Source organism: Sturnira hondurensis, unplaced genomic scaffold, assembly GCF_014824575.4.
Source record: "Sturnira hondurensis isolate 20B ecotype Veracruz unplaced genomic scaffold, ASM1482457v3 Scaffold0021632, whole genome shotgun sequence".
Lineage (NCBI taxonomy): Eukaryota > Metazoa > Chordata > Mammalia > Chiroptera > Phyllostomidae > Sturnira > Sturnira hondurensis.
Window position 1 is genome coordinate 3,301,327 of NW_028094263.1, and position 17,456 is coordinate 3,318,782.

The window sequence follows — 17,456 nt, forward strand, 5'->3', positions numbered from 1 at the left end:
ACGGGCAGACTTCCCGTAGGCGCCGCTTAGGTGCATTGGGTGCCAGAGATAAGCTGAGGCCTGTGGACATGCTGACAAAGGCCACATCCTGTGCTCAGGATGCAGTTGTTTCAAAATGCCAGGCCTCTGTTGGAGCCAGCCCCGATTCTTGCATTGGGGGGCGGGGCGGGGGAGGGAGAGAGAGGACATTCGTCCACGGCTCCCTATTTGAATGGTGCCAGAGCCTCGGCTGTCACGAAAGGCAGGCATGCCTGCTGTTGTCTCTTCTCATTCAGCACCGGGGCTTCTGCCCAAATGCTCATGTCCAGATTGTATTTATGACTGTTTTAAGAAGGAGTGACAGAGCCTTTTAATATCCCTGACAGCCCGGGATGTTTTAATAGATGGCGGAGCCAGGCTGCGGGAGTTAGGAAAAGAGAGCTGAGTCGCTGAGCGAGCTGTCAGGCCTGGTTTCTATGACAGACCCACTGATCCACCGACGACAAAATAAAATACGGGGCCGTGTCTGTCCTCGGCACCGTCAGGGTGACAGACAGTCTGTCACCCTTGTATGTCATCTTTTACCTCCTAATCACTCAGGCTTTGGGGACCCGTGTTTCATGGGGAGTCCCTACAGGATTCCCACCCGACTTGCCTCTCGAGCCACAGGCCTCCTTTCCAGGCGCCCTGGCTGGGGCTCCCCCATTTTACAGAGTTCAGACAGAGCTCTTCCCGCTGCAGGGCTCTGCCTCACCTGTTGCTGTTTGTTAGAGGTGACCGGGGGGTCTTACAGGACGGCTGGGTCACCTCCTGAAACAGATGGAATGGGTGGTGGGGACGGCTGCACAGCAACGGGGATGCACTTGATGTCACTGACCTGTGCACTCAAAAGGGGTTCAAGTGGTCAGTTCTGTAATGAGCTGGGTCAGACAGCTTCAGGCACACACACACACGCACACACACACGTATGGAGTAGAAAACAGAGAGACAGACACCTTGGATCATCCAACGCGGGTGTTTGACAGCTTATGCCTATAACCTGTAACGAGACCATTCCGGGGTCTCTACTCCCATGAAAATGCTCCACCCATCGCCTCTCATTCCTGGGCCTTTTGGCCCCACCCTGGGCTCAAGGTTGATTTGGGGGCAAAAGTCTTGAAGTTCCTTTTACACACTTTCCCAGCCCCAGGTTTGGGGCCAGACTGACCATGAACTCGGTATGTGGCTAAAGACACCTCGGCCACACCCTCAGCTTGACATGGCGGGTGAGGTCCAGGGGTCCTCCCACTTGTTTTTTTGTGGGTGAAAGAGCCGCAAACCGAGGGGCCACTGATCTGGTTCTTTCTTGGGAGGCTGTAAGGAACGGGAAAGAGAGCAGGAAGGCCTCCCTTCCCCACAAGTGCCACTGCGTCTGCCCCTGCCCAGCGGGGCTCCCCTCCCCCAGGCTTCTCTGCCCAGGTCCCAGGGGGCTGCGGAGAGCTACAGACCTGAGCCTCCCTTTCCCCTGGCCGGCCCAGGGCTCTGCGTTCGAGTCCTCTGCCAGGAGAGAGTTAAGGGCTTGGGTTTAATTTGCCCGTTAATCACAGTTAAAAGAAGTAATGAGTGTCTCCCTAAAGCCTGGGTGTTTCTCTGCAGATTAAGCGGCAATTTGCATAGCCCCTTTATTCATCCCCACCTTCCCCTGTGGGGCGGCTTGTCCTTTCAGACACAGCCAAGCGCGGCCTGCGGAGGGAGCTTTGACAAATGGCTTTGCTGCGAGTGGTTTGGGAGAGGGAGGGAGGGGGAGGCTGGGAAGGAGAGGGCAGCTCCCGACAGTAATGGATAGCTGGGGCGTTAAATAGTGCAGAACTTTTTATTAGACACACAGGAGAAGTTTAAATATTCAAACTGGTTTTCTTTGAAGCCTGGGGAGTGAGAGGAGGGCGGCAGACTGGGATAAGTAAGAGTTTACGCAGGGCCAATTTACTAAGAAAGGCCCCGCCCACCGGCTGTGAGGAAGGGCATTTGGAGGACAAGGCGAATCTGCGGTCAGCTGGCACCCCTTCCCCCCAGCCCTGGAGCAGGCGTGACATCCTCCTGCTGGGCCCGGGGATCTACCAGGCAGGATGCCAGCCTGGCGGCCTGGAAGCAGCTCCTGGGGCCTGATTTCTCGGGGTGCAGAATAACTCCAGAGCCCAGCATATGGGCAACGTTCAGTCAGTGGGGGCTGACCCCAGCTTCGAGGTGGCAGACCAGGGCCGTGAATCGATGCTATCTCCAAGAGCTGGGATGACAGCCCTCTCCCCCCCTCACCACCCCTCCCCGCCCCTGCCTCCTCCTGTCTTCTCCCATAGTCCTCAACAAACAGGGAAGAGGGGACATGAGGCACCGAGGTCCTCAGGACGACACCGTCACTGCGGAGCTGAGAGACAGGACTTCACTCTGACCATCTGTCCTCTTATAAGGCCTACTCATACCCAGTTTTCTTCCCAAACGTTTCATGTGCTGTGGGACTATTCCTCTTCCTGATGTGTGATTCGTATGGTCGTCACGTTTGAGAGGTCAAAGTCACTGTGGAGATCATGAAGACAACTGGGGTTCAGAGAAGCTTGAGATTCCGAAGGGGCACGAAAACGAGCCAGACCCAGTCCCCGCTGTAAGCAGCCCAGGGAGGGGCTGGACGCGGGCGGGCACTGCAGTGCGGCTGTTGGCACTCCCAGGAGGGTGCCTGTCTACACAAGGCTTCTTCAGGGGTGTCGCTGAGGAGGGAGGGGGCTGGAAATGTCCACAGAGGCATGGCTGGATCTCTGGATCAGGAAGGCTAGGAGGGGCCACGAAGAAGGTGGGGGCTCTGGGAATCGTGAGAGCCTGGTGTCTTGGATGGATATCCAGGCCGGAAAGGCAGGTGCAGCTGGCTTGCTACACTGGGAGGTTGGGGAGCTAAGGGGTCGTCAGAGTTTCTGAGCAGAGGAATGATTAGGGTGACGAAGCCCTTAGCACAGGGAAAAGGTGGATGAGAGGGGCGCTATGCAGACTGGGGTCCCATTGATGGAACAGAGGTAGAAAATGGGGTGAGGAATGACACGTTGGAATGTCTGGGACATCCAGAGCCAGGACTCAAGCACAGGTGTCTAGCCCTAGCCCAGGACATCTCCAGTCCACCAGCCTCTCGTGGCAGCTGACGTTTGACTCTTACTATGTTCCAGGCACTGTCTAGGTACCTCTATACCCACTGCAGCTGCCCCCTCTGGGGGAGGCAGCACCTTTGTCCTCATTTTCCAGGTGCAGGAAACGAGGCTCAGAGAGAGCCAGTTTCCGGTCACACAGACAGCCCCTGGTCACACAGACAGCAGGCACGAGCCAGGGTCTGACCCAGGCCTCCCACATCTGGAGAACATACCAGTCACTCCCACCCTGCTCCGCCCATCATCTTCCTAAACTATTACTGTTCTTAGATTTTGTATGTGTGCACAGGGGTGGGAAGGAGAGAAGGAGGACACACCAGTGACAACTAAAAGATGAAATACCAATTGCAGGTGTGGAGGAAAGACAGGGAAGAGCCCCAGCACCCGTGTTTCTAGAAGAGAAACTGTAAGCAAAATCTTGGGAATCAATGAGGGGAAGGGAGAGCGAGGGCGGGGAGGCCCGGCGATCGAGAGCGCAGGGTGAGCTCCCGCACTTGGGGGCCTGGCACGGGCTTCTCTCTTTGGTCCGCAGCTCCGGGCCAGTTCTTTGGAGCAGGTAATTCTTTAATGGCTGAGATTTTCGGTCTGAATCATGCAGCCAATTCCCAGCCCTGCACTGGCGAAGGGAAATTAGTTCTAGATGTGTGGGACCCCATACCTCCCGTAGTGGGCGGCCAGAACAGTCCACTCAGCCCACATTCCCCATCAGCCATCGCAGGCTGGGTGCCAGGAGACCCAACCGTCTCGAGAGCCCCAAGCCGCACTCTTGGCAAGCAGAAAGGCTTCCTTGGAGTGCAGATGGTGCGGGGCTGGGCAGTGGCCGGATTGGGCAGGGCAGGGGCAGGGGGAGAGGACTTTGAGAAGGCGACTCTGCTTCCTTACCTGAAGTGGGGTGATGAGTCTCATCTAAGCAGTGAGAGCCTTAAATTGTCTTTGCAAAGTGGTGGCATAAAAGTCAAACAAAAAAATCAGGTGTGCTCCTGGCAACAAATTCACATCACCCTAAACGTTCTGAGGGTGTGATCTTGGCCCACCTCCTCCCTCTCTCCCTGATTTTTTTTCAATCCTAAAAGCCTGACTGCTCAAAACCTGGTCTTTAAGCTCCAAGAGGAGGTTCTCACCCCTCCCTCCCTCCCAGGAAGGCAGGTTAGACAGGCATGAAGAGCCCTTATCATCCCCCCGGGAACCGAAAGTACGAGTCCACCTTCGCCCGGGGAGGACTCGCTGTCCCTGGCCCTGCTCTGGGGGCTCTGCGTGTACTAACCCATTCAGCGCCCACCACCACCAGAGGCGATTCTGAGAAAAGGGCAGGAACTGAAACTGCTGTCACCCTGCTGTCAGAGTGACATGAGGACAATCTGGGAGCAGGTCAGAAAGACCCAGGGCTGCTGTCCCTTGGGGCGTAACAGCCAGGCAGCACCTTCATGGCTCTAGGGCGGCCGGGAAAGGGGCCTCAGGAAGTGAAGCACAAGGCCAAAGGCAAATGGGGCTAAAGGTTCTGGAGAGCAAACCCAAGGGTGCAGGTTTAAAGGCCTTTAAAAAACACTTCCATCAGCCCAGGGGTCAGGTGGGCCTTCCTCTCACCAGATAAGCAGTGAAATGGGCCTAATCCCTCTGCAAGAGGAGGCCAAAATCTGCTGAGAAACCCTCTCTACCTAAACCCACTTCCCTTCCTGCACAGATGGCCAGCCCTCAGCCCGCACGCCTTCCTCCCGTGGGCCCTCCACAGGGCAGAGGTGGCAGGTGAGCGGCTCCTCTCGAAGGGCAGGAGTGAGAACTTCTCAGGCCGACCCCGCCTGCAGGGTCACATGACCCACAGGGCTTCTCCCTAAAGCTCGGTGCCCAGTAAGCAATAGCGTCTGGGTAACAGCTGGTGATTGGATGAGGGACATTAGTGTGGGCAAGGGCAGCACGCCTCGCTGAGCTGATGGCTGCAGCAAGAGGGAGGCCAGAGGCCAATGGAGCCAGCAGCTGAACAGGTGGGGCAGGAGGTAGCAGCCATTCTCTCGGAGGGGAAGGGACCAAGAGACACAGGCAGCTCCCTAGGCCGAGCCTTCACAGTGGCCAAGGGCAAGACGCAGCCCGCTCGGGTCCCTTTACCATCTTCTATTCCAAGGACAGTTTTACCTCGACGTTCCACACCAATATGTTTCCTTTTTCAATTCCGACTTTTTATTTCAACCCCCAGTACCCCCAAAAGGAGGTGAATGGGCAAGGATTGGGGGGAAGCGCCGGGCTGACATTAATTGATAGGAGCAGCTCGGAGCAGTTCCCGCTGCCTTATCTCTCTCTCCTTCGGAGAGCGTGTGTCCGCCGGAGTCCGCGGGGTCGGTGATTAATAGGGGCCATCACTCACTGTCCGGGACGGCTGAGAGGCAGCGGGGAGGGGCGGCCCTCCCCAGAACTGAGATAACAAGCAGCAGGAATAATGAGTGGTGTCACTCCACTTTTCATTTTGATGGAAAGTCATTACGGGAGTCAACGCCAGCAACAAAGAGCCATGAATCAACTGCTCTGCTATGAAATTAAAATCGAATTGCCGGCCACCCCCAACCTCTACCCTTCCTGGGAAACGGAGACGGGTAGGTGGCTTGGGAGAGGGGTGCTGTCCTGAGGTGGGCTCTCCCCAATCACAGAGCAGGCCGTGACGGGCAGGAAGTGGACAGGCAGCCAGTGAAGGTGACAACGCCTGTCTCCACCTTGTTATCAGACCCTTCCTCCCCAAACCGCGCTCCCCCCTGCCTGCTGGTGAGCTTCGGTCAAAGGGAGACCGGGCTTTGCTGGCTCCACGAGGCTGCCACCTGACTGCTTCTCTCGGGCTCCTGACCTGAGTGCCGCAGGCTGGGCCTCGTGGTGAGAAAGGAGCCCAACCCACTCAGTTACCCCAGAGCCCTAGCTGCACCATGTGCAGGTACTAATCTGGGCCCTCCCTGACACCCAGAGAGGAAAAGTCCCTAACCCGGCTCTCTGTGGGAATGGGGCTCAAGAACCCCATGCAAACAGGTGCGAGGCCTCAACTCCAGGCCCAGAGAAGCTGTGTCAGGAATGAAATCTCTTCCTCTTTTATTAAGTCCAACTAGATGGTGAGAAGAAACAGAAGCTGATTTCAGCCTGACAGGCCACAGGGCCCATCAAGACAGCTTCTTATAGAGTACAGTGAATGCCAAGGTCATGGGTGATGGTTCTAGCACGTGGCTTTCCATCCTCCAGTCGGCCTGGCCTCCTGACGGGAAAGGCCCCAGAACAGCAGCCCCCGCTCCCCCAGCTCCGTCCCGAAGGCTCAGGAGACAAGCAGGAAGAATGTGGACAGTGTCAGAGAGAGGTTCCTATGAGGTTCACGGGGCGCCCGTTGTACCGCTTGGAAATGTCAGCTTCGATCTGAAAGACAGCGATGCCAAGCAGGCAGGAAGCAGAGGGGCCACATTCTGCAGGGACTGGGGGCCCTCCCTGGGGGGTTCCCTTTGCTGCCTTACCAGCTTCTGCAGCTCCCTGCTCTTCTCTAGCAGCAGGTCCAGCTTGGGCTCCAGAGCCGCCTGCTCCTGAAGTGCTTCCTGCTGCTTTTGCACCATCAGCTTTTTCTTCAAGGCCAGCAGCTGGGACTGCTTCAGCTTTTGCTGGAGGAACTCAGTTACTCTGTCCACATACCTGGGCAGGGAGGGCGTTCAGGTGAGCGTTCGGGGCAGCTGCGTATCCTGAGCATTCTTGTTCAACGGCTGGGGCAATGCAGCTCCAGAAACCAAACCCCCCGACTGGTCTCAGCCTTCCACCCCTTTTCGTAAGGGTTACTACTCCTGCATACATCAAATCACCCCACCTTGCCCCACAGAGAATCTGTGTCCCCAGCTGGGATGCAGTCATGGAATGAGGTCTAAGGAGTCACAGAAAAGCCTACAAGGGGTCGGGGCTGCTCAAGATTGTGGGACCCTGCATCAGGTCCCCAAACTGCCAAGGTCAAGAGGAAAGTCAGACCTCGGTGAGGCCAGGATCATAAACAGGTGCTGCATTCGAATGCTGGTGAGCCGGCCAATCAGATCCTGCAGCACTGACACCATGGTAACCATCTTCTCTCTGGTCTGGCCCTGCAGGATGGCTGGAGCCAGCTGGAACTGGCTCATGGACAGGACGTCTGCCTCCTCACTCATCTCCACCGCTCTTTGGGATAAGAAGATCTCGAGCTGTGGACCAAGGAGGATTTGGTTCAAACCAAGAGGACAACCCAGAGGCTAGGCCCTCAAACTGCTCAAAATGAAGACCGAGGTGTAAGGGTTAGACTCCGGGTGAGGAGGGGTTCTCTCTTCTCAATGCTGCTATTGCTAGAAACTCACCACCTGCAACGTGAGAGCTGGGGGTAGCCTGAGCAGTCCCCCTCCGGTCCCCCGTTCAGCCTCACCTGGCCCCGGACCCCGCCACCTCCTCCCAGCCTGTGGATCAGACGACTAAGAGTGCAGAGGTTCAAGGGCTTTCTCGGCCCCAGTGAAGGTACTTTCTCTCCATGGGAGGAATGAGACCCGGGGCACGGAACCCATGTTTGAAAAGCTCTGGAAGAAGAAAGGGCTCAAAAGAATCTGAGAACCAGTCACATTTCTCCAGTCCCTCCCACCCCCACAAAGATTTTACTTATTTAAGGGAGGAAGAAAAAGGGAGAGAAATGTCTACACATGTTCCCAGTTGGGGACCTGGCTTGCAACCCAGGCCTGTGCCTTGACCGGGAATCGAACCGACAACCTTTCTGTTAGCAGGCTGGCGCTCAACCCTCTGAGCCACAGCAGCCAGGGCCCCAGTCACATAGCTTGTCACTCATTCAACCATGGAAACTCGATCCCTCTTACCCTCCTCTCCCATGGAGGCTAAGAGGGAACTCTCTGGGCAGAAAGAGGAGAGAACTGGTGAGGACAAGAATTTTCATGAAGCTCTCCCCAACTATCAGGCCACTGGGAAGAGACCTGACCCAGAGAGTAATGAGAGCTGGCCCCTGGCTTCCCACTCCCACAAAGATGGCCCAAGACACTGGCTCCTTACTCTGGGCTGCTCGACACCTTAGCCACAGGGACAATATTGAAACGCAAGTGAGACCGTGTGGCTCCAAACCCGCTCAAAGCCACCAACAGTTCACTCAGAGTACAAGCTGAAGTTCGGAGATTGCCGCTCTGGTCTCCTTTACTCCTGCCAGCGCCCGGCTCGGCCACGCCGGCCTCCATGCTCATCAAACACGGAGTGTGCAGGGCACATTCACTCATGTCTCGGGGCCTTTGTAAATGCTCTCTCTGACTGAAAAGCTTCTGGCCAGACTTCGGCATGGCTCTCTCTCTGCACCTCTGCAGGTCTTGACTTCCTGCCCATCTTCGCTACCAGGCCCCCCTCATCACCCAACAGAGGGCCCGGCAGCCCAACAACCCCCACCTCCCTCCTGGCTTCCCTTTCCCTCCCGGGCACGTATGTCGACACCCACTGTACTGCACACGGCACTCTGTCTTGTTTCTAGTCAGCATTCCCCACTAGAACATAAATAAGCTCCAGGAGGACAAGGACTTCCACTACCTTATTCCCTGCTGAATTCCGGCGCCTTGGGCAGTGCCCGGGGCTTAGAAAGGGCACGATAAATACTGACTGAATGGGGGGCATCCTACTAATATGTGTCGCCCCTGTCCCAGAACAAGGAGACCTCTGGCACCCTTCGCAGAAACAGGAGTCAGGTCAGGCGTCCGGAGCGATGCCCCCTCTGCTGGTGCCCGGCCTCCCCACGCCTCTCCCAGAACAGGAAAGTACCTCCATGAGCTCATCAATGAACTGATTCCGGGTCTCAGGGTATTCGAGAAGGGTCAGGGCATCAGAGCCCCTGGCAACACCTTCCGGAGCTGCCAGGAAGAGACAGAGAAATCATAAAGGAACTAAGACCCGGAAGAGACCCTCTCAACCCAAGTTTGAGAAGCCCTGGTGGGCTAATATGGACATGGATTCACTGAACTAAAGCGGCTTTCTGTTCCAATGCAAAGAGGAAGTCTCTCCCATCCCGCCTCGGCCTTACCCAGGCACTACTGCCAACCCCAAGCCCGAGGACCCCAGAACTGGGTTCTGAGGAGCGGAAAGGCCAGTCCCGGGCTGTGTGGTGGGAGGCGAAGTGTCATCCTGCACTGCCCTCTAGTGGCTCACATCACTGCTACAGCCTCTCACTGGGTGCGGGTCTGACCCAAGAGCCTATCAGCATTCCTGGAACCCAGCATCAGAACGGCTGACCCTCATCCGTCTCTAAAAAGTCAAGAGTTTCTAGACTTAATTTTAAGCACTCTCTGTCCCCCTGCATTCACACCCTCATAAAAATATTCAAATGTGTGAGAAGCACAGTCTGCGCAATGCATTTTTTCTTGTTTCTAAAGACACAGGGGCCTTTGGGCAGGGGATGGTGCACTCACCCTGGGTTCCGGCTTCCAGCACTGTGATCTGCAGGGCAGCAGCATCGTCTCCCCAGTCTATTCCATCACCCCCAGCTTCCTGGTGGAGAGCAAAGAACCCCAGAAGTGTTGGCAGAATTTTCCCCAGCAAAGGGAGCTGAGATAAACCAAAGTCCTGGATAATTCAATGACCACACATTTCAACTGCACTAAGGACATGCAGCCTTGAGTGGTGAAGATGGCAGAGTAGGCTCGTGTATGCTGCCACCCTCACCCCTGCTGGTACAGCTACCACCTGTCAACACCCCCACGCCTTGCCCCAAAGAGCAGGAGAAAGGAGGTCAAGACCCTGACATGTTCTGGGAACTCCGTCTCCCCCTGGACTACACCTGGCCCATACCTGGCCTGAGAGCTTTGAGCTTAGAGTGACGCCCTTAAAGGTGCACACAATACTTTTCTTCTCGCTGAAGCAGTAACCACAAAAAGTCCTCGAAGACGGATCAAGAGGGCATCCTAACCTTTGAGTCCGGTTCCAGGGAGATGTCCCAGTCGATGCCAGCAGCCTGGGCTGAGATGCCAGAGTCAGTCCCTTCAGAAGCCACCTCCATCCCGAAGTCACCCCAGTCAATCTAGGAAGAGAAAAAAATGTCAGCTCACAGAAGGAGGGTGTGAAGAAGGAGCCTGCCCTCCCATGGGGCTCAGCTACTTCTCACGGGGGTGGGGCATGGGGGTGCTAGCACACTGTTTCCACGTGGTGGCCTCCGAACTCCCCAAAGAGCTTGGGGCTCCCCCAAGCCCATTCTGGAGAGCTCATGGGACTGAAGAGTTCCTAGTTCAAAGCCAACCAGCCTGCTGAGACTCTCGGGCACTCACCTACACTCTGACCTCAAGAAGGCCACAGAGATAAGGGAATAGGGCCTTCTGGCCCTTCCGCCTCCAGCCTCTCACACACACTTCCCCCTTTCTTCCTCTGGGACTCTGAGTTCAGGCCATGAGGGCTGTGGGTCGGGGTGGGGGGCAGCTTTCCCTCAGATGGACTTACCGCGTCTTCCTCCACCTGCTCGGGAGGCTCCTCGAGGTGTGGCCGCTCCACCACGGAGGGCTCTGTCCCCGTCCTCCACTCGTACACCGTGGAGTTTCCCCGCCTCTGCACAAACCGCAGCATCGGCAGCACCTGCGCTTCGGCGCTGCAACGGAGCACACAGCTGACCCGCCTGCTGCCCACCCATGAAGCCCACTGGGGGCTGCGGTCCGGGCGCTAAGGTCAGATGAGCAAAGCTCCATGGGTTCAAGTGTGCAAAATAAAACTCGGGTATCATCTGGGAAAGATACAAGTGGAGAGGAGAGAAGAGCCAGGGAAAAGAGGCAAACGGTTCCCCCTGCTAGCGAGAAGCCAAGGTCCTCCTTACCTTTCACACACAAACTCCACACAGGCCTGGTACAGGTCAATGGCTTCCGCCAGGGACTGGGCCCTCGCCCCAATCTCGGCCAGCTGACTCGGCAGCTCCTTCACCAGGGCCAGCAGTTCTCTTCGGACACTGTCTCCCTAGAGAGGACCGAAGAAGTGGGCTAACGCAGAGCAATAGGAAGCGGGGCCCGACAGGTTGAAGGAAACACGCGAAGACCAGGGAGAAGCTGGCCCAAAAAGAATTCGGGCAGGCTGAGAAGGGCACCCAGATGCAAAGGCGTACGGCCCAGAAGCTGGGCAGAGGCCCCAGGTGCCTGCCCACCTCAGTGAGACCCCTCCCGCTCACCGTGATGCCGTACTGCTTGCACGAATGGTAGAACTGCTCCCGCATCTCGGCAGCCCCGGCCTGGCCCTCCTCCTCCTTGCGGCTGTATTCCTGCTGCAGCTGCTGGCACCTGGAGATCTGCTTCTTCAGCGACGGGATCTCATAGTTGACATTCCGAACCAGCAGGCTACAGAGTTCCACTGGGAAGGGCCCAGGAAATTCACTTCAGACACACACACTACAAGGCAAGCACGCCCCAGGACACGGGCACACAGACCCTAGCTTGGTGGCAAAGAGCATGGGGTGGCCTCCAGGCTCCTCCCCTTCCTGACTGTTGGACCTTAGACAGTCATTTAACCTCTCTAGTCCAAAATTACCTGTATCAAAAGACAATAATATTTACCATGAGGATTAAAACAGGGAATCCATATAAAACACCAAGCATAAATCCTTACATTTAGTAGGTGCTTGGTAAATACTAGCTATTATTATTATTATTATTATTTATACTGTCAGAAAACAGACCCAAACCACAATCAGCCCTTCAGGTACTCTCTCAGGCACCCAAAAGGGCCCCAAGGGCGACCCATGCCTCTTCTGCACAGTGCGGAATGTGTGTGTGGCGGGGGAGGCTCCACACTCTCCGTATCAAGAGGTCAGTGGTAGAGGACTCGCACACACCCACTGGATCAGGCCTGGCAACTACCTGCTGCCTGCCTGGTTCTCCTCCTCCCCCCAGCACTCCGTGGAATCTGTTTTCCCACCTTGCAAACACCTACAGCCCCGCCTCTTCCCCGCCAGTCTGTGCCTCCCAGAAGCCTAGGGTCTTAGAACTGTGGGGACGGGCTTCCCCAGCGGCGTCCTGGACGCCAGGATGCCCAGACGGGGCCACTCTACCTAGGTAGCTGTTGTCCTTCTCATACAGTGCTACGATCTCCTGCCAGTCCTGCGGGAGAACAGAAACAGGAAGTGAGTCCGCGCTGCACTTGGCAGTCACATCCCAGCTCGATCCGAACAGGGGAAGCTCGCCCAGTCTCCGCATGGCATCAAACACATTGTCCTTTGTAATGCTGGCTGGACCACCCACTGTATTTGAAGAGTGTGGTGCCAATGAGCAATCCCCCAAAGCAGCAGGTCTGAAATGTAAACCCGGGCTAGGAGCTGTTTTTGGCATGAACTATGGGGACAGAGAGAAAGTTCAGGAAACATTCCACCCAGGCGTCTCCGCCGGATCCTCCGAGAGACCAGACAGGCTCTAATCTCGTCACCACCCTCCGCCCACACTTGCCTTCATTCGCTGTGAAGAGTACCGGCCAAAAATATTTTTTGTGGAAGCTTCGGTGCCTTTGAGAAGGTCCACGATCCTTAGGCAGTGGAAGTAGTGAATGTCTGCAAAGCAAGGCAGAGCAAAGGCTTCAAGAATCCTGATCTTCCCCATCTACTCCGGCCAACGCACGTGCTGACTCACGTGTAGGCCAGCACTGTTAGCGTGCGGAGTTCTCCCATCACGCACAGCTCTCCCCTGCATCCGTTTGTGTCGGAAGAAACCAGCATCTACACCCCAAACAAAATCTCCCTCTCTCTAGGGATCAGCCCCGCGGCTAAACAACTGGGGAGCAGCTCGGCTGATAGGAAACAGGGCGCTCCAGTCACGCAGCCCCGAAGCACTCACAGGAGCCGGACAGCAGCTGGGCAATCTCTTCGCTCTCGGGCATGTCCTGGATGGCCGCGTTGATCTTCTCTCGGATCGTCAGCACCAGGCTCTGCCACTTCAGGCTGCAGTGCCTTCTGTCCACCAGCCAGTCTACGTGAGAAACACTCAAATCACAGCCTTCCCAGTCACACGGTCGAAATTCCGTCACTAATTCAAGTGACAGACGCTAAGACAGTGGCCAAGAGTTGTATTCACGCTGGTTAAAGGATGGGGGTCATTCGAAGATAGAAACAGACAGGCCCAAGGGGGTGCTTGGGGCTAAACAGACTTTGGCAACTTGACTTCACAGAGCAATTGCCTCGACCCGGGGATAAAGGAAAACTTTAAATTGGTCCTGACATCAAAGTGGCACTTGTGACCAATCTAAATTCTCCAAGATATTTTTGCTTCCGGGGTAATTAGAACTTTCCTGACAGAGGATGCTGTTCAACCTCCACCTCCTCAGGGCTGGGATTAACCATGACAATGGGAAATATAGGATGGTTATGCCAAGTACCGGTGAATGAACAACTGCAAAGCCCCTAATGCCAAGAGCGCCTTAAAGACTAGCTAACACTGGTCTGTTCGTACCAGCGGAACACCACCCCAGACACGCGAATACCAATGTGGCTGACCTCCTGGAATCGGGGCCGAGGCTTACGTTTTTAGCAGAGGGCATGGGTGGCTGAGAGCCAGGAATGTTTTTCTCAGTGGGAGAGAGCTAGGAGCTAGGCTTTGTGGGTCACATGGCCCTGGCTTACAATTATCAACTTTCTTGGGCAAGTCTCTCAACCTCTACGCCTGTTTCCCCACATGTAAAATAGGAATAATAAAGCCCTGACTAGTTCGATTCCCAGTCAGGACACATGCCTGGGTTGTGGGTTTGATCCCCAGGGAGGGAGAGTACGAGAGGCAACTGACTGTTCCTCTCCCTCGCTTTCTCCTTCCCTTCCCTTCTCTGTAAAAATAAATTAAAAGATCATTAAAAATGTTTTTAGTTATTTCAAGCCCTGACTGGTGTAGCTCAGTGGATTGAGCACGGGCCTGCGAACCAGAGGATCGCGGTTCAATTCCCAGTCAGGGCACATGCCTGGGTTGCAGGCTGGTTCCCTGCAGGTCAGTTCCCAGCAGGGGACGCATGAAAGGCAACCATACATTGATGTTTCTCTCCCTCTCTCCTCCCCCTTTAAAAGATAAATAAATAAAATCTTAAAAAAAATGTTTTTAGTTATTTCATTCTTTCATTACTCATTAATTTTATTATTTCATTTTTATTATTCATCCCTTTTATCAGTTCATTTTTTAAAATTTATTTTTAGAGAGAGCAAAAGGGAGCAAGAAAGAGAGGGAGAGAAACATCAGTGTGTGAGACACATCCGTGGGTTGCCTCTTGCATGTCCCCCAATGGAGGACCTGGCCCACAACTTGGGAATGTGCCCTGACCGGGAATTGAACCAGCGAGCTTTTACTCTACAGGTCAGCACTCAAACCACTGAGCCACACCAGCCAGAGCAAATAAACAGAATCTTCTAAAAAATAAAAAAAAATTTAGTGGAGATAATAAGATACCGAGTGTGGGAAAAAAATGTAGGTAAAACATTGAACACTGTGCTTGGCACATGGCAAGGACTCAAAAACTCTTAGTGATCTTCATTTTTACAATAGCAAGTGCCTAACAACGAAGCCAGTACAGAGCAATTCCTCAATGAATGGCTGTTGTTTTATTTGTGCTTTTCATGACCAATGGCAAGTTCATGCACCAAGTGCACATATGCTAAAAAGCTGAGACAAATCTGAATGAAGCTAACGAAGCTCCACTAAGCGGGCCCTGCACAGGACTGACTAAATGGCCCACGGTGGGAAATTTGGAACCTTGCCCTGGTTAGTAAATCTACCACCTGGCCAAACACTGGGGCCCTACACTAGTTACCATTATTCTCCCTCTGCTGTGTTCCTTTAAAATTTTCAGAAAGAAAAATTCTGTCGACGTCACGGAACTAGAAGCAAAGGAATGAGGTAGTCAAATAGCAAAACTGGCAACAAATCAATTAATCCAATGAACGTTTAAAAACCCAGCAGTTGCCCTGGCCGGGTAGCTCAGTTGGTTAGTGCATTGTCCCAATATGCCAAAGTTGTGGGTTCGATCCCAGGTCAGGGCATGTATGAGAAGCAACCAATGAATGCATAAATAAATGGAACATCAAATCATTGTTTCTCTCTTTCCTTTTCTCTCTCTACTATCAATAAGTAAAAAAAAAAAATTAAAACCCTGGAGCTGTGCCCTGCCCTTGGAGGGTTCAGAATGAACAGATCCTTCCCTGGCTCTGAACTGGGAAGAACTTAGGCAGATCACATACAGACAGCAAGGAGCTAGACGGCCTGGCCACTAAAAGGTCTTTATTTCCAACTGGTTTTATGTCTCTCTTCTTCCTAAGGTCAAGGGAAGATGGAAGCTTTTAAATAGAAAAGGAGAGTGGTTTTTCAGCTTAATACAAAAAGCACAGACATTGGAGCCTGACACACCTGAGTTCCAACTTCAGATCTGCCACTTAGTTGATGACTGTCTTTGAGGTTTGACAACACATGCAGTAAATGTTACTAGTAGAAAACGCAGGTCAGGTGCAGACCATATATGGTTCCTTCCGGCTCCTATTAGCGAGACAGGTCAGGCCACAGAGCGGGGCACAGAACGGGGTGAGTGGCCAGCAATTTAACAAGGGCCTTGGGGTGTCAGGACTCCCAGCTGTTGAGGTCAGGGGGCAAGGACTCCCCCTGAAAGATGGGTTTTCGGGGACACCCCATCCTACCGAGCAGCTTGCTGGTCTGGATGTCAATGGGCACGTGCTGATGGTCCTGGAGGGAAACACGACAAACGGGCTTGAGCTCGGGAAGGGGGCGTGCCACTCTCGCGCTAGTTTGTTGAGCACAACCGCCGCCCTGCCCTGCGGGGCCATAACGAGTGGCCGGGGAGTGCCGAGCAAGCCCGGGAGGGTGGCCGAGGAGGCAGGTCAGGGATGGATGGACTGAACCCAGCCCAGGGGTCACGGGATAGCCCCCACTTCCCCAGCTCCCGTCCCCGCACCTGCATCTTTCCTCCACTTCTGCTTCCGGCCAACGACCCAGGCACGCCCCGCCTACCACCAATCTAGTGCTTGTGTCGCAGAGCTTCAGTTTGTGCACAAACCAGCCTCCTCGGGCCACGTCGCCGCTTTCCTCAGAGCCAATCAGGGTGCTCGCTCCACCCCCAGACGTAAGCCCCACCCACCCCAGGGCTCCGAATGGCTGAGCCCGGGGAGGGCGGGAGAACGGGAGACAGCCAATGGGAGATGCAAGGCGGGCTCAAGCCCGGAGAAGGGCGGGGCGCCAAGGAAGGGCTGCAGTGGTGGTGTGATCACGGCAGGCGGCGCACGAGAGCTGGTCGCTGCCACCTGGAGCCCTCAACGCACAGATTAACGCGTCTGCAGTCAGGGTCCTAGCGCCGACGTGGAGCCCTGGAGGGATTAAAAATGCCTTGTTTCCGTTTTGTGTCGTTTTACTGTTTCTTGTGCTTTTGTAGGTTTCTTTGGCACTTGTCACACTTTGCCTTCCCATTCAGTTTATCTAATAGTCTTGTATTGAGCACCTTCTGTGTGTCGATAGGGTAGGGAAGGAGAGGGAAGAGGGTCAAGGGAGGCATCACAAAGAAAACACATACATAGAGTCTTAAAGGAAGAGCTACAGAAAGAGGCGTGATGTGGGGAGGGGTGTTCTGGGTGGAGGAGACTACAGACAAAGCTTTGGAGGCCACAAACTGCAAGGGGGTGCAGGGAACAAGAGGCAGCAGAACTGGCAACGTAATTGGTGGGGTCCAGGGCAAAATGAAAATGCAGGGCCCTTGCTCAAAAATATGAACTTCAGGCCTGGCTGGTGTAGCTCAGTGGATTGAGCGCGGGCCTGCGAACCACACGATCGCGGTTCGATTCCCAGTCAGGCCACATGCCTGGGTTGCAGGCCAGTTCCCAGCAGGGGACTCACAAGAAGCAACCATACATTGATGTTTCTCTCCTTCTCTCCTCCCCTTCCTCTCTAAAGACAAATAAATAAAATCTTTAAAAAAAAAAAAAAGAGGGCCCCCCATAGGGCACTGCAGGTAGTCCAGCCCGGGTGCAGCAAAAAGCATGAGGCATTGGCCAGAGAAGAGACCAAGGTTGAAGGGCAGGATCATAGGGACACTCCTTAAAGAACTTGGACTTCACCCCTACAGAGAGGAGCCATTGAGGGTTTTAAGGGTTTGAGGCAGGGAGGCAGCTGTACAGATTGGCTACAAGGAGGATGGGTTGGAGGATGGGTTGATGGGAGATAAGACTGTCAGGAGGTGAAGTGGAAGTTAGGGCCTGACCTGGGAGGGAGGCCTGAGGAGGAAGGGAAGGGCTGGATTTGAAGATGTTTTGGAGAAAAATAAGCAGGACTTGGCAATTGATGGGGGAGCGGGGGAGATGCAGGACAGCAAGGATGACAC

General features: G+C 54.7%; 1 protein-coding gene across 1 annotated transcript; it reads right to left on the reverse strand.

The window, feature by feature from the left end:
- Nucleotides 1-6,189: 6,189 nt before the first annotated feature.
- CDK5RAP3 (CDK5 regulatory subunit associated protein 3) lies at nucleotides 6,190-16,148 on the reverse strand. The gene is made up of 14 exons (XM_037033377.1): nucleotides 16,041-16,148; nucleotides 15,766-15,811; nucleotides 12,938-13,069; nucleotides 12,554-12,654; nucleotides 12,163-12,211; nucleotides 11,287-11,465; nucleotides 10,942-11,078; nucleotides 10,575-10,719; nucleotides 10,051-10,161; nucleotides 9,554-9,632; nucleotides 8,910-8,998; nucleotides 7,113-7,318; nucleotides 6,617-6,788; nucleotides 6,190-6,521 (listed from the first exon to the last, which is right to left on the reverse strand). The coding sequence occupies exons 1-14, from the start codon at nucleotides 16,044-16,046 to the stop codon at nucleotides 6,456-6,458; spliced, it is 1,518 nt and encodes a 505-aa protein (XP_036889272.1). The 5' UTR covers nucleotides 16,047-16,148; the 3' UTR covers nucleotides 6,190-6,455.
- Nucleotides 16,149-17,456: the final 1,308 nt, after the last annotated feature.

Excerpts from the sequence above, each read along its gene's own strand:
- CDK5RAP3 (XM_037033377.1), bottom strand. Across the intron at positions 12,655-12,937 it reads CCAGCTGCTGTCCGGCTCCT|ACATTCACTACTTCCACTGC; the intron begins GTGAGTGCTTCG and ends CTTGCTTTGCAG. Across the intron at positions 12,212-12,553 it reads ACTCTTCACAGCGAATGAAG|GACTGGCAGGAGATCGTAGC; the intron begins GCAAGTGTGGGC and ends GTTCTCCCGCAG.